At 34.4% G+C, this 12,987-nt stretch overlaps 1 protein-coding gene across 1 annotated transcript in view; it reads left to right on the top strand.

Annotated features, from left to right (window-relative positions):
* Positions 1-4,940, top strand: part of LOC583013 (neurogenic locus notch homolog protein 2) — a 51,523-nt gene extending 46,583 nt beyond the window's left edge. The window contains exons 47-49 of the mRNA XM_030984792.1: positions 331-450; positions 1,014-1,127; positions 1,698-4,940. Coding sequence (XP_030840652.1) covers positions 331-450; positions 1,014-1,127; positions 1,698-1,852 — 389 coding nt within the window. The 3' untranslated portion in view covers positions 1,853-4,940. The remainder of the gene's footprint in view (positions 1-330; positions 451-1,013; positions 1,128-1,697) is intronic.
* Positions 4,941-12,987: the final 8,047 nt, after the last annotated feature.

Raw genomic sequence — 12,987 nt, 5'->3', positions numbered from 1 at the left:
CATTTTTTTTTGTCAATGAGCATGTTACTCAGTTTGCAGTTCGAAGAAAGAGAATGGTGAACACATTGAAGATTTGTGTTAAGGAAACAATGTATTGCATCTAAATTATTTGTTTATAAGCCATGTAAACGGGTAAAAATACTTGGTGTACAGAGATTTTGTTTATATGTTGGTTTGGAAGAAATTATAAACGTTATACCAAATTAATATTTGACGTGATTACCGTTGTACAATATCATTATTCAATTATCTACGATTCCATATTGGGTACAAACTCTCTTTTCAACTCAAGTTGATTTCTTATACAAAAACGTTACTTTCTTGATACAGCTGATACCGTATGCCAAGGTCACCAATGCATGAACAATGGAACGTGTGTTGCCATTTCAAGCGAGGCTTATGAATGTCAATGTGACCCGACTTCATATGAAGGACTCTACTGTGAGAAAGGTAATTACGGTTGCATTACATGATACCTCCAATCAAAATGAAAAAAATTTAAAATACACAAGTAAAAAATTATAGTAAGCAAATAATTTGTCAATTTTAATTTCATGGACGTTATTACTTTTTGAATAATTTGTTATTCACTTCGCTTCAGCAATATGACTGCTATTTTGAATGTTTTTTAAATAAACAAGTCGGATCAACTACAATTTGTAAGTATTCCTAGTCCTTTTTGACTTTGTATGCTAGCTATTACGGTCTTGGTAATCCCATGCTAAAGCCGTCTGATTCCAAAATAAACCGGAAGTATTATAATTGTTTGTCATGTAGGATATGTATGTTTACTGCATAATTATGCAAAACAAGGTTAGACACACACTGTATGCTTTCTGTCTACGAGTAACGAAATGGAATTATTGGCACTTCTAGCACTTTACTCGAGAATCTTCTGATTGCAATTATCATGGCTTCTCATTTCTTAATTAACATTGTAACTCAGTCCAATTGAATGGGTTTTTTTTTCGTTATTTTAAATATATGTTTTTAATCTCCTCACAATTTGACAGAAATCGACCACTGTCGTTCCAACCCTTGCCAGAATGGAGGAACATGTATGAATCTACGATCAATCTTTGTGTGTGCGTGTCCATCAGATACGATTGATCTTTACTGCGAAACAAGTAAGTTATCATTTTGAGAATAACTAGGAAGACGACCTCACTTGACTCACTGAATTGAGAAAAGGGGGGTTTTCAATGGAAGATGGAAAGGAAACACTAATAAACAGAAGATAACATTTCCCCTCGGTTGCCCTATTGAAGTTGATTAGGGACCTCATCTTCCTTCCCCAAGGGCTATACTTCCTCAACGTATAGACCAAGACTTTACCTCTGTGAATGGTTAATCTATTCATTAAAGACAGCAAGGGTGGATGTTGTGTTAAATCTTTTCTTTTCATCAGAGAAAGTGATATCTATGAGTATGTCCTCGATACATCCTCGAAAACGATAACTTCATATTGAAAGAAACGCAGTAATAAAGTGCACTCAATATAATTTATAATCTCAAGGATTGAATGTTTTGTTGATCATTTGGTTAGAACTATTGTTGCTCTCACCATGTACAAAAAGCCTGTACAATAGTAACGTACAGTGTATTTTGAAAAATGCAAATGGGGATTGGAAATTTCATTTTGGAAAGTTAAGTTTCCCTGATATTAACCGTTAGTTTGTGTGCATATTCCTTTGCAGAAATCGTTGCGCCGTCAGCATTACCTCAGACAAGCCTGGAGCAAAACTGGATAATTATCATTGCTATCCTAGGATCATTAGCATTTATTCTCATCGTCGTACTCTTAATAGCAGCCTGCCATTTCTGTGGGCGGCGAGAGAAGAAACCAGAATAGATAATTTAACATTAATATTAATACATTGATATATTGGAATGTACCAATGCTATGTTGCTACAATGCTACAAAAATAATATCACCACCATCAAATGAAGCAGATGAATGGGAAGGGTTCATATTATTAACATCATTATAGTGATTAAATCACTAGTTTGAAGAGATGTGAGTTGGTCTAGTGGTCTGCTCTCGAGTCTTCACATAACGTGCATAAACGACATGGGTAGGTGCTAATCCAATATGATAATTTTTGGATAGAGACGCCATAGGTTGCTCCCATTTGGAATTGTCAGATCTGATTGATCAAGACTGGAGAAGAAAACAAAGTTTATCCCACACACGCACTGATTGTCCGGTTTTATTTTTCAATTTTAAAAATTACGTAATGTGGAAAATTCCATAATCGTTGACGTAATTGCGAATCAATGAGCTTCCATTTAATGTGTTTCTACCACTGTGCAAGTAGTTTGAAGTTTAAAGGTTTTTTTTCCTACAATGTTTTGATCTGCAAACTGATTATCAACATGTATAAATATTTTTTTTTGTCTGTCGATAGCAATCAGTTATTTAGTTATATATCTCATATATTAATGTTTGCCTTTTTCTTTTACGATTTTGATATTGCAACTGAATACAATGATTTTGTGTTTTTTTATGTTAAGGCTATATTGAAATATTTTCACATAAGATATCGTCTGCTTCAGTTCAAAGATCTATTTGTATGCATGTGATGCTTTTTTAAACGTAGAAGGTAGATATACTTAATATAATCTCATCATATTGCAAGAGTCATTGTGAAAAGTGGAATGAGATTTTAGGTCGACTGATCCCAGAAGTTATCTTCCCGGACATGTGCAGCCTTGGCAAATACATCGTACAATTAAATCATAGGGCAATCACCAATCACAGTGATAATGTTTTGTTTAAAGAAATATCGTACCAGAAGGGTGATAGTTCCGGAAAGATAAGTGTCTTGTAGTAACTGCAATCGTCCGGGGTATTCGTGTAGTAATCGTCTCTCCGTGGGGGTATCGTCTAGTTTATATTTTAAAGGATGTTTATGACTAAAGACAATATGTCTATGAGGTATTGTCATAAAAGGACAACCATTGTCCTGGTATTAGTCGTCTATATAATGATTCTCTCTCTCGACGATTGTGTCAAATTTGTTGTTGTCCGGAAATTTTACTACCCAAGTTAGGCAATTGCCAGGGTGGGACAATCACCCAGATGTTAGCTGTCCGGCTAGGAATTGTCATAGCTGACTAATGCATACATATATATTCTCCAGGACACTCATGCCGATAATGTGTAAGGGTCACTACGAAATGGAATGTTATGAGTTAATTGAATGCTTCCATGAGAGGTCAGGAACTATTACATCAAGATTAAGAAGTGTGATGGGGCCCAGAGTCCTAGACATTATTCAGGAATCGGACAGCACATTTTGAACAGTTACGACAGAGCTATAATTATGTCATTTTTTTTTCTCTCAGGACATGTGTAATTTTCAATATCTATAACGTAACCCGGTTTTTTTTCGTATCTCTGTTCCATGTATTATTTTGTGTTTTGCATATTTCATTTGTTTGACCACCACACATTATCACGATATTGAAGAGTTCACAAATTACACAAAAACACAAAATCACACGGAGGTTTGGTTAATAACAAAATTTGCACGATAGCCGTATTCGGAACTCGGGTTGAATATGAAAGGAGGGTTAGATCTGTAGATCATGTATCTAACACCTTTGTTAGATTTAATGTCTGCATCTTTAATCTACACGAGAGATTTGAAACAATTTTGAAATGTTAAGATTATTTGACAAATGTAACTAACAAATTAAAGAAATAGTACTGGACGTTTGATTTTGAAGTATATTCATAGAATACTTTCTGAAATATCCTAAGTCGTAGATAAATGATTGAAATTGCTATCAGTTTAAATGAATTAAGACAATTTTTCAATGGTTTCCATTTGTATGGAAATAAAAAATGTTCATCGGTAATTTGGATGATTTTATCTTATTTATTTATTCATGTTGATTTCTACTTATCTTCTAATTGTATTCATTTATTAAAATTATATCCGCTTTTACTCTCCTTTTCTTACTTTGTCAATTTTAACCCGAGTTCAAAGTAATGGCCCACAAGAACGGTATTTATTCACGTGCCAATATTTTTTTATTGACGTTATTGATTTGGTTTGTCTCTCACCGTCACATCACACTTATTGTTTTATAAAGATGCAGTTCCCACGGTGCTATAGGAGGTTCAACTCACCCACACCTACACATCCACAAACGCATTTGTATGAATGTCTTGTATTGCTGTCTTGTAGCTCATGAAATCATCATGACATAGGCATTAACATTATTTATATGTATATTTGAAATAATTTACCCCCAAAGTGCCGTATTCTTCAAATTCAGTGAAAACCATCATGAGGGATAAAAGCATGTTGAAGAGAATGGAAAGTAAACATGCACTATACTAGACCTTGTTTAAATTGACTATAATACGGACCATGGTATTTAGAATACTCTCTAGTTATCATGTGTTCGTTGTGAGTTTATTTATGCAAGTGTCGTGGTAATATTTCTGAAAAGTTCCTTTGTCGAAATCAAATGAAATAAATGAAAATTAGCGGAAACCATAACTATTTATATTAGCTATTTTACGTGAGTAATCATGCAATTATTTTTCAAAGAAAGGGGAAATTTGTCCAATGCACTTTTTGACACAGGTTCAAGAGTAAACGCTAAATTACAAGAATGGCAATGGTACGTCCAAATGATTTTCTTCATGTTTATACTAGTATTTTGTTACTCGGACTGGACTGTTTGAATGCCTTCAAGAATGAAAATTTACTGTATTATCTTTTGAGGCGCCTTTGTTTTAAGATGCATATGATATTAATGTTCAATACAGAGTTTACAGCTTAAGATATTAGTCATGTGATTTGCACCTTTTGAAACGTTGCTCCATTGTCTTTCAATTTCATTACCTAACAAAGTAATAATCTCCTCACGTCTTTTGTAATGTGTTAAGAATAAACATTTGTTTTTTTTCAACAACAAAAAAACTGACGCTTCCTCCATCATTTTGTTTGCTTGTTTGTTTTCCGATGATAGAAACATAATGGTTTGGGTCTTCGTTCCCTTCTCCCATGTTCTAAACATTACCGATTTTGATTCAGTTTAGTTCATTTATTTCTTTTCTAAAACGTACATATAGTTTTACGAGAAAACATCAATTCCATTAACAGTTCGTTTATGTATTACATAATATGCAGCCAATATGAATAATCAGAAAGAGTTATTTTAAAGCCCATTTATAGTTTTAGTGAGCATTTCTTATTTAGTTTTACTTGTTATTGTAGCCAGGGCCCGTGTTTTCATTATTATATATATTCTAGTCTGTTATAATACACTATATCTGTATGCTTTCTATCTCTGGTAAGATGTTGGCTCAGCCTAAAACTTTCTGGCTTGGAAAACAATATCCTGAATTACTGCAATCGATGTCAGTTGCGTGCCTTGTCATCTTACGTTTCCTTCATCCATATTCGCATGTTGAACTACTGTTTAGTTAATTTGTCTGTTTATTGTGAACCATGATTAGGGACATCCTTACGTGGGATTAACTTAGAAGCTGACGTGGTTGTTAACCACGGGGCGTAGACCTTGGCCTAATAGTAATGTGTCATGCCAGAACGTAATCTATAGTGCCCGCGAGTACTCTAAAACAGAGGAATCGACGCTATTATATAAGCAGTATTTAGGAGTAAGCATACACTGAATCACAGCCCCTGTACTTCCCTCGTAACGTCAATCTTTGCATTAATCAGTAGCATTTGACACTTTTTGTTTTACTAGTTTCATCATGGTTTCATCGACGTCACACAAACCCAAGAAAGCTATGCAGTTCCTCCGTCCTATAGGGAGAAAAAAAGATGAGGATTTACTATTTGTTGTCAATTTTTATAAACATTTCGAACCTTTGTAGCATGTTGAAAGTAATAATTTGGCATTTTGAGAAAAGAAATAGTCACTCCTCGGCCATTTATAGACTATCCCCCCCCCCCCACACACTCTACCTCGCTCTCTCTCTCTCTCTCTCTCTCCTCTTCATATAGTTCTTGGTATTCTTACATTCGCATTAATTAAGAAGGGGATAAAGCAATCTAATGCAGAACAAGATAAAATGATGAACATTGCAAGAAGAAGAAAATAACGCGCAAACGTTTCAGTAAAAAAGAACGGAATAAAAAAGAAGATTTGGAAGTCATAAAAGAAAGTTTGAAACATCTAATTATAAAAGACCCGGTAGTGTATGATTCTCTCTTTCATAAAGTGTTCTTTTGTTTCAAAATGATACATGACGTAATATCAGGAAAAGTTGTCTCAAGTAAAGGACAAAATAGGCGCCCTTTATTAGAGAATTATTTATCATCAACATTAATTGCACGCAACCGTTCTATACATCCGCGTGAGCCATGACTGCGCCGACCGAGCTAGACCACCCTTACTTATTCCACAGAGTGGTTATTCCAAAGTCAGTACAATATAGTAGCGGTGACGTACAGTACACGAGAGTGTCTCATATTACAGCTAGGATTACAAACATTTACTGAAATTTCCCTTTTAAATAGAAACGGTTGAAGCTCGCAACTACAAGGATCTGATTTTGTTCGTCATAGCTGACTTATTATACTGGGTAAGCTGTTATAAGTGTTATGCTAAACCATCTAGATACAGTGCATGTTTTCGCGATCCACAACGCAAGATCTTTGGGTGCTTTGTGGTTTTGTATACAGTATGTTCGCAATTTTTATATTTTTGTCTGTTTTCAAGAACAATCGGGAAAGGAATACTGTTATTATTCTTTATAAATCAGTAAGTTTTGGTCAATCAAGCTTATATAGATTTTGTCGAAAAAAGATTTTCTTTGTTACTATATCAAATTGGTGTTTTACTACATTGATGAACTTCTGAAAGGATAATGTACAGTAGGTCATAGTAATCCGTTTTCCTCTCCAAATCCATTGATCAGAAATGATTCGATGGAGATTTTATAAAATCACTGGAGATTTGATTATGTCAGTATCAGCTATGCTTACATAGATCTAGAAGTGCTTTACAAATATTTGTTGTTATATTCAAGAAGCTAAAGTTTAACGTTTGCGCCGAACTCAAGAGGTGATACAACGGGTTAAATAGTATTATGATAAAGAAGCTCGTGTAATATTTACAGGCCGAGACATACTAAGCCGGCCCCTACAGATTATAGGCCTCTACAGCGTCCCCGAGACAGGGGCCGTAGAGGAAGGGCCGTACCAGGACAATACACCAGTTTACAGTTGTATCAGTGCGCATGCGCAGACAGTTGACCCCGGGTCATTGGCCCCGGAACGGGGCCAATAACCTCTGACCTCTGGTATTTATGCGTAAATTAAGATTGCGCCCATGCAAATGATGATGTGCGCGCACAACGCAGCGCGTAGGGCAGTGATATTATCAACATTTGCATGGGCGCAATCCTAATTTACGTATAAATACATGACCTCTAGGTCATTGGCTTTGTTTAAAATGGCGCACACAACTGTAAACTGGTGTATTATCCCCTGAAAATCACCCCTGGATTATTACCCCCGGTAAAGGAAACGTTTACTTTCGTTGACCAACTTGCGGTGTCCCTTTATTACTCCACATAACGACTATTTTAAACAATCACTGGGCCCTGTTTCATAAACTTGTTATCAATGACAAATTGATTTGATTTGATTTGATTTGATTTATTGGTTTCTGCATCTTTTTTCCTTTTTTTCATCATACATTTTCATGAACATAATATGGCTTGATACAATATTTCAAGTGTATATAATTTTATACAGATAATAAACGATATTAAACAAATATATTGAATTTAAACAAATATATTGAATGCATAATTAACATACATAAGATGCAGGAGGGCTACAAAAATAAGCAAAGTAGCTTGATCGATCATGACCTGCCCGCAGCCCTCAACTTAGATACAACGATACAAATAATAATGAAAAAGAGTGACTTGCAGAGAAGAAAAGGAAAGGGGAGAGAAATACTACATTTCTATGTACAAATTTGCTCTTAGCCAATCAAATGCCACGATTTCAGTAGCTAATAACAGTTATTGTAACTTGTTATTGATAAAAATTTTAATGCAACAGGGACAAGGTTGTATCGTTTATGAGGTTTTCCTGAATATATCTTTGCCAAAAGGGGGCAGGACATTATACCCCCACTCTCCCATCTCCCATGGTGGATATTGTTGGAATATTTAATGTTACGATCATGTCGGAAAAAAGTAAGCCTGATGTGACCTTGATTCAATTTACTATAATTTACTAAAAACTAAAAATACATGGAACAAAATTATTATTTCCTGAATTCGATGAAATGAGAACTACACTGTTCTCTGATAAATTGTTCTGTGTAATTACCTTGAAGACAACTTCATATTATGCGATTCATATTATATTGTTAATTTATCTATGCCTCATCGATTTTTTTCACTACGTTTTTGTCTTTATATTATAGTTTTAGTATGTATTACAATTCATTTTCTTTCTCATTGCATATTACTAATTTGTTTTGTTCCTGACATTGCTTACTTCTTCCTGTTTAAATTTGATTTATAAGTCGTTAATATCCTTTATACTTTAAGATACATTTGATTGTTTTGGCAAATTGATTTAAAACGCTTCTATTATTTAGAAATATAATTTATTATTTGTATTATCAAAACAAATATGGCATATAGAACAGTGATTCAGGCTACACACACTGCATGACAAAATATTTTTCTAGGAATATTTTTTTGCGTTTTTTCGTTGCTTAGCGATGTGTGAATACAGAACTCATACTTCACGCTAACCACTTTTCAATATCAACTTTCACTCGACAATAATGACGGTGACAGCTGGGCCTCTTGCTCACTTTATCATCATCAATTCACTAATTATGACTGTCAGTTTTTGGCTCAGACTCCTCTGTTGCTCTTTTGTGGCACCTCCTATTAACGTTGACAAGCAACCATATTCAAGGAAGTTTGCTGTTTACACATTATCTCAACGCTGGAGTGGCGTTTGGATTCTTTTACAAAATCCTGGATCCGCCCTTGCTTATTTTGACAGTTTTAACAACCAATCACGGAGTAATATAGGTCACTCACTCTGCCTGATGTACAGAATCGTCTTGACGATTGATTGGACAATTAGAGTTCATTATTATGTAGGTCATTTTAATAGGCTTTAATAATTGACTCATAATCGCTTGTATCCGTTTTGGTAATTCTCTTCTGTATACCAGATATATTTCAGATTAGGCCTGCGGGTTATAATGTTAGAATGAACAATATTATTCGGTCATGATACTACTGTTGGAAGGCGCTATCACATTTGAATTTTAGACACGTTTGTATAGACTGCTCTGATTTCTTGTTCTTCTTCCACAGGTCTAATTGTCCTCAAAGAATCTTCCATCCCAACATGTTTGTTTGTTTGTTTGTTTTTATTTCCGTATAAAATCATCACAACATACAAATACATACATAAATGAGATATACGGCGGATAGCCCATTTCAGGCGTATTAACAAAATACGCCTGTTCTTCCATGGGGTCCGACATCGAATTTAGCAAATATTGTATGTCCATAGATTGAATATTGAACATTGCTATGTAGACTATGACCAGTGATTATCTCTAATTAATGCATTCATTTTGAATTTCAAACTTTGAATGGTATTGCGTTCCTCTGTGTGTGTTTTCTTTTTCTTCATTTGGAAAGAGGGTTGCTTGTTAGGACATATAGCATGCATTCGTACGTAATACTGCAGCTTACTGCTTTTCCTTCTTCCTTACATCCCCCTCTCTCCTCGGCGATGTATAGACGAATCCATGACATTTGCTCCGGCGACAATTGCTCCGCTGTAAATTTCATACACTAATCGAATGGCTAACTTCAACCCTGGATTCAACACTATACCCTACCCTAAACCTAACCCTAAACCTAACATAAAACCCTATTGAAACCCTAACCCTAACCCTACATCTTAGACGAAATAAAGCCCGGAGCAATTGTCGCAGGAGCAAATGTCGTGTCACCGTATAGACTACCCCCCCCCCTACTCTACCCTCTCTCTCTCTCTCTCTCTCCTAATACAATCTATCTAATCTTTCTCTCTTTCTTTCTCTCTCTTTCCCCTCTCTATTTTCCTCTCGTAATACTAATAGTTACGCTTTCTCTCTCTCTCTCTCTCTCTCTCTCTCACTCACTCACTCTCCTAATACAATCTATCCAATCTTTCTCTCTTTCTTTCTCTCTCTTTCCCCTCTCTATTTTCCCCTCGTAATACTAATAGTTACCCTCTCTCTTCTTCTTCTTCCCCTTCTTCACGCCTTTCTATTTTCTTTCAAAAGCACACTAAGCTGTCCTACTACTCAGTACTGTAAAGATACGACGTGGGAAGTGATACATTTTTACCTGTCAATTAAGCCATTTTTTTTTTAGAGGTTTTACATGTTTAATAAGATCTTTAATTAGATTCTGAATGTGATTTTTCCCAATAGGAATCCTTTCAACGACTTCAACAGAATAAATCACGAGTTCCATTACAGGTGAAATATCTTCACTGAGCCGCTGCCATTCCGTTTTGAGAGAAATTTTCTACCATATTTTAAAACATGGGACCGGAGCCCGAACCAGAAACCACGCCCGAGGCCGAGCCAGAGCCGGAGTCGGAGCCCGAACATTCACCAGGGATGTCATCTCAGGATGGTGTGACTCTCACTGAAATGATGGTTCCTCCCTTCGCATTGATCGGCTTGTTATTATTTGGTGACTATTTTCTTCAGAAGCATAATATTAATTATCGGGGCATTATTATCATTATCGTAATATTAGTAATGATGATGGTTTTTAAAAAACACAACAACAATGATACACTTCTATTACCACCAACACCATCACTGTATACCACTACTACTACTACTACTACTACTACTACTACTACTACTACTACTACTACTACTTTTACTACTGCTAATTATAACAATCATAATAACAATAACAACCATCATAATCATCATCATTATCATCATCATCATGTTAATCATCATCATCATAGAATATTTATTGTTATAATATTACTATCATTGTTATAATGGTTCTTATTGTTGTGGTTGTTACGGTTTTTATTATTATTATTATGATTATTATTATTATCACCTTTAATTTATTATAATTATTATCATCATCACCTGTTATTATTTGTAGTAGTAGTAGTAGTAGTAGTAGTAGTAGTAGTAGTAGTAGTAGTAGTAGTATAGTGGTAGAAGTATATATACAGAGGTGGTTATTGTGATGGTACAAAGAGGACGTAGAGGAGAATGGGTGGGGTGGAGGAGCAGGACCTGCATGTTTGGAGAAATGTAAAGTTTCCTGAAGGCTGTATTGATTGTATTCTTGACACATTCTAACATTAATTCTTCATGATGATTTAATAAACAGTAATTCTCCCTAACATGGTAAAGAGATGTAGAATTACGCTAATATGGGATAGTCATGCTAAACTCTGAAACCAGTTCCGACCTTTTAAATGTTATATTCATTATTCATTTAATATTTCAGTTTGTTTATATATTTATTTTGGAATTGCACGATGATCAATATCCCTAAGCATCTTTATTATTCATCATCCTGAGATTTCTTCCATCAAAGAAATGTAACGCACTACTTCATTCTGTTAATCGTGTTTAAGGGATGATGATACTCATGTTTACAACGTGTTGGAAGAGGAGAGCGAAAAGGCCACAATTCCGAAGCAATAGTGCTGACAAAGTTGAGGTTATTCTACTTGGGTCTATGACCGAATCTCAATGCGGCGAGCAACCGGATAATTGTGAGTATATGATTTTTATAAAATAATGATAATGATAATAATAATGATATATGATTATGATAATTATAATAACAACAATAACAAAAATAATGATAATACAAATAATGAAAATATTAACGATAACATTGATAATAACAATAATAACAATAACAATAATAGTGATTATTACAACAAATAATTATCAGAATAATGATGATAATAATAATGATGAAAATAAAAATGTTGATTGTAATTAAAAACATGATAACAATAATAATATTCATTGAGAATACGGAGAATGACACAAATAGATTTCTTTAAGTCTCCTGTTTTTATCAATCCCGTGTCTGCGTCTCTTTTCCGATGCCAAATATTCAGTGGTGGTATTTTGACTCGGTAACATTGTTGAAGGTTGAATAAAAAATTGCGTAATATGGCAGAATATTCATGCTGTTATCCATTTCGTATGGCAGAATTTACCAACATTATAATATCCATGATGACCTCACGATTAAAAATGGCTGCCCAGCATGATTGACCTCTTCGGCAACGATATGAGAATCATTTTCAACAAGCCATTTGTATGCTTTTCATAATCCTCCCAATTTAGATATTTCATTATATATATATTTGTATTTCCAATGTTATATAATAATGTTTTTATCTTGACGCGGAATAAAATGAATGAATATAGTAATATGTGTCAAACAACTATACTGAAGAATCAACAAAAGAAAAGCAAAAGTTGTAATTGAATAATTGAAAGTAGGGCATTAACACTCAAACACTTTAATTCATGTGACTAGAATGTTTGTATTTAACTGACAGAAGTATGCCGAAACCATGGCATCCCACGCAATACACAAGAAGGACAAAATTCTACACCCGTAAATTCGATATCATATTAAAGAGATGTGCATATAGATATTAGGTTGGCAGAAATGTTGTGCCCATCAAAGTATCTACGTTGCATATTCAATCCATATTAACTTTGATAATGAATTGTAATAATCGTAATCGGTGTGAAAACACAAATACATGTATGAATAGGAAAAAATATGCCACCAGTGTCCGACATTTTTTGTATTCATTATCTTCTTCCATTTTTTTTAAATTAATTTTCTCTTTCCTTTTTTTTCCAATTCCTTTTCTTCTTCTTTCTACATCATCTCCTTCTTCTATTTTGCTTCTTCTCCTTCTTCTTTTTCAT

Source organism: Strongylocentrotus purpuratus, unplaced genomic scaffold (assembly GCF_000002235.5).
Source record: "Strongylocentrotus purpuratus isolate Spur 01 unplaced genomic scaffold, Spur_5.0 spur5_scaffold_14, whole genome shotgun sequence".
Lineage (NCBI taxonomy): Eukaryota > Metazoa > Echinodermata > Echinoidea > Camarodonta > Strongylocentrotidae > Strongylocentrotus > Strongylocentrotus purpuratus.
This window is presented reverse-complemented; position numbering and strand designations above follow the sequence as displayed.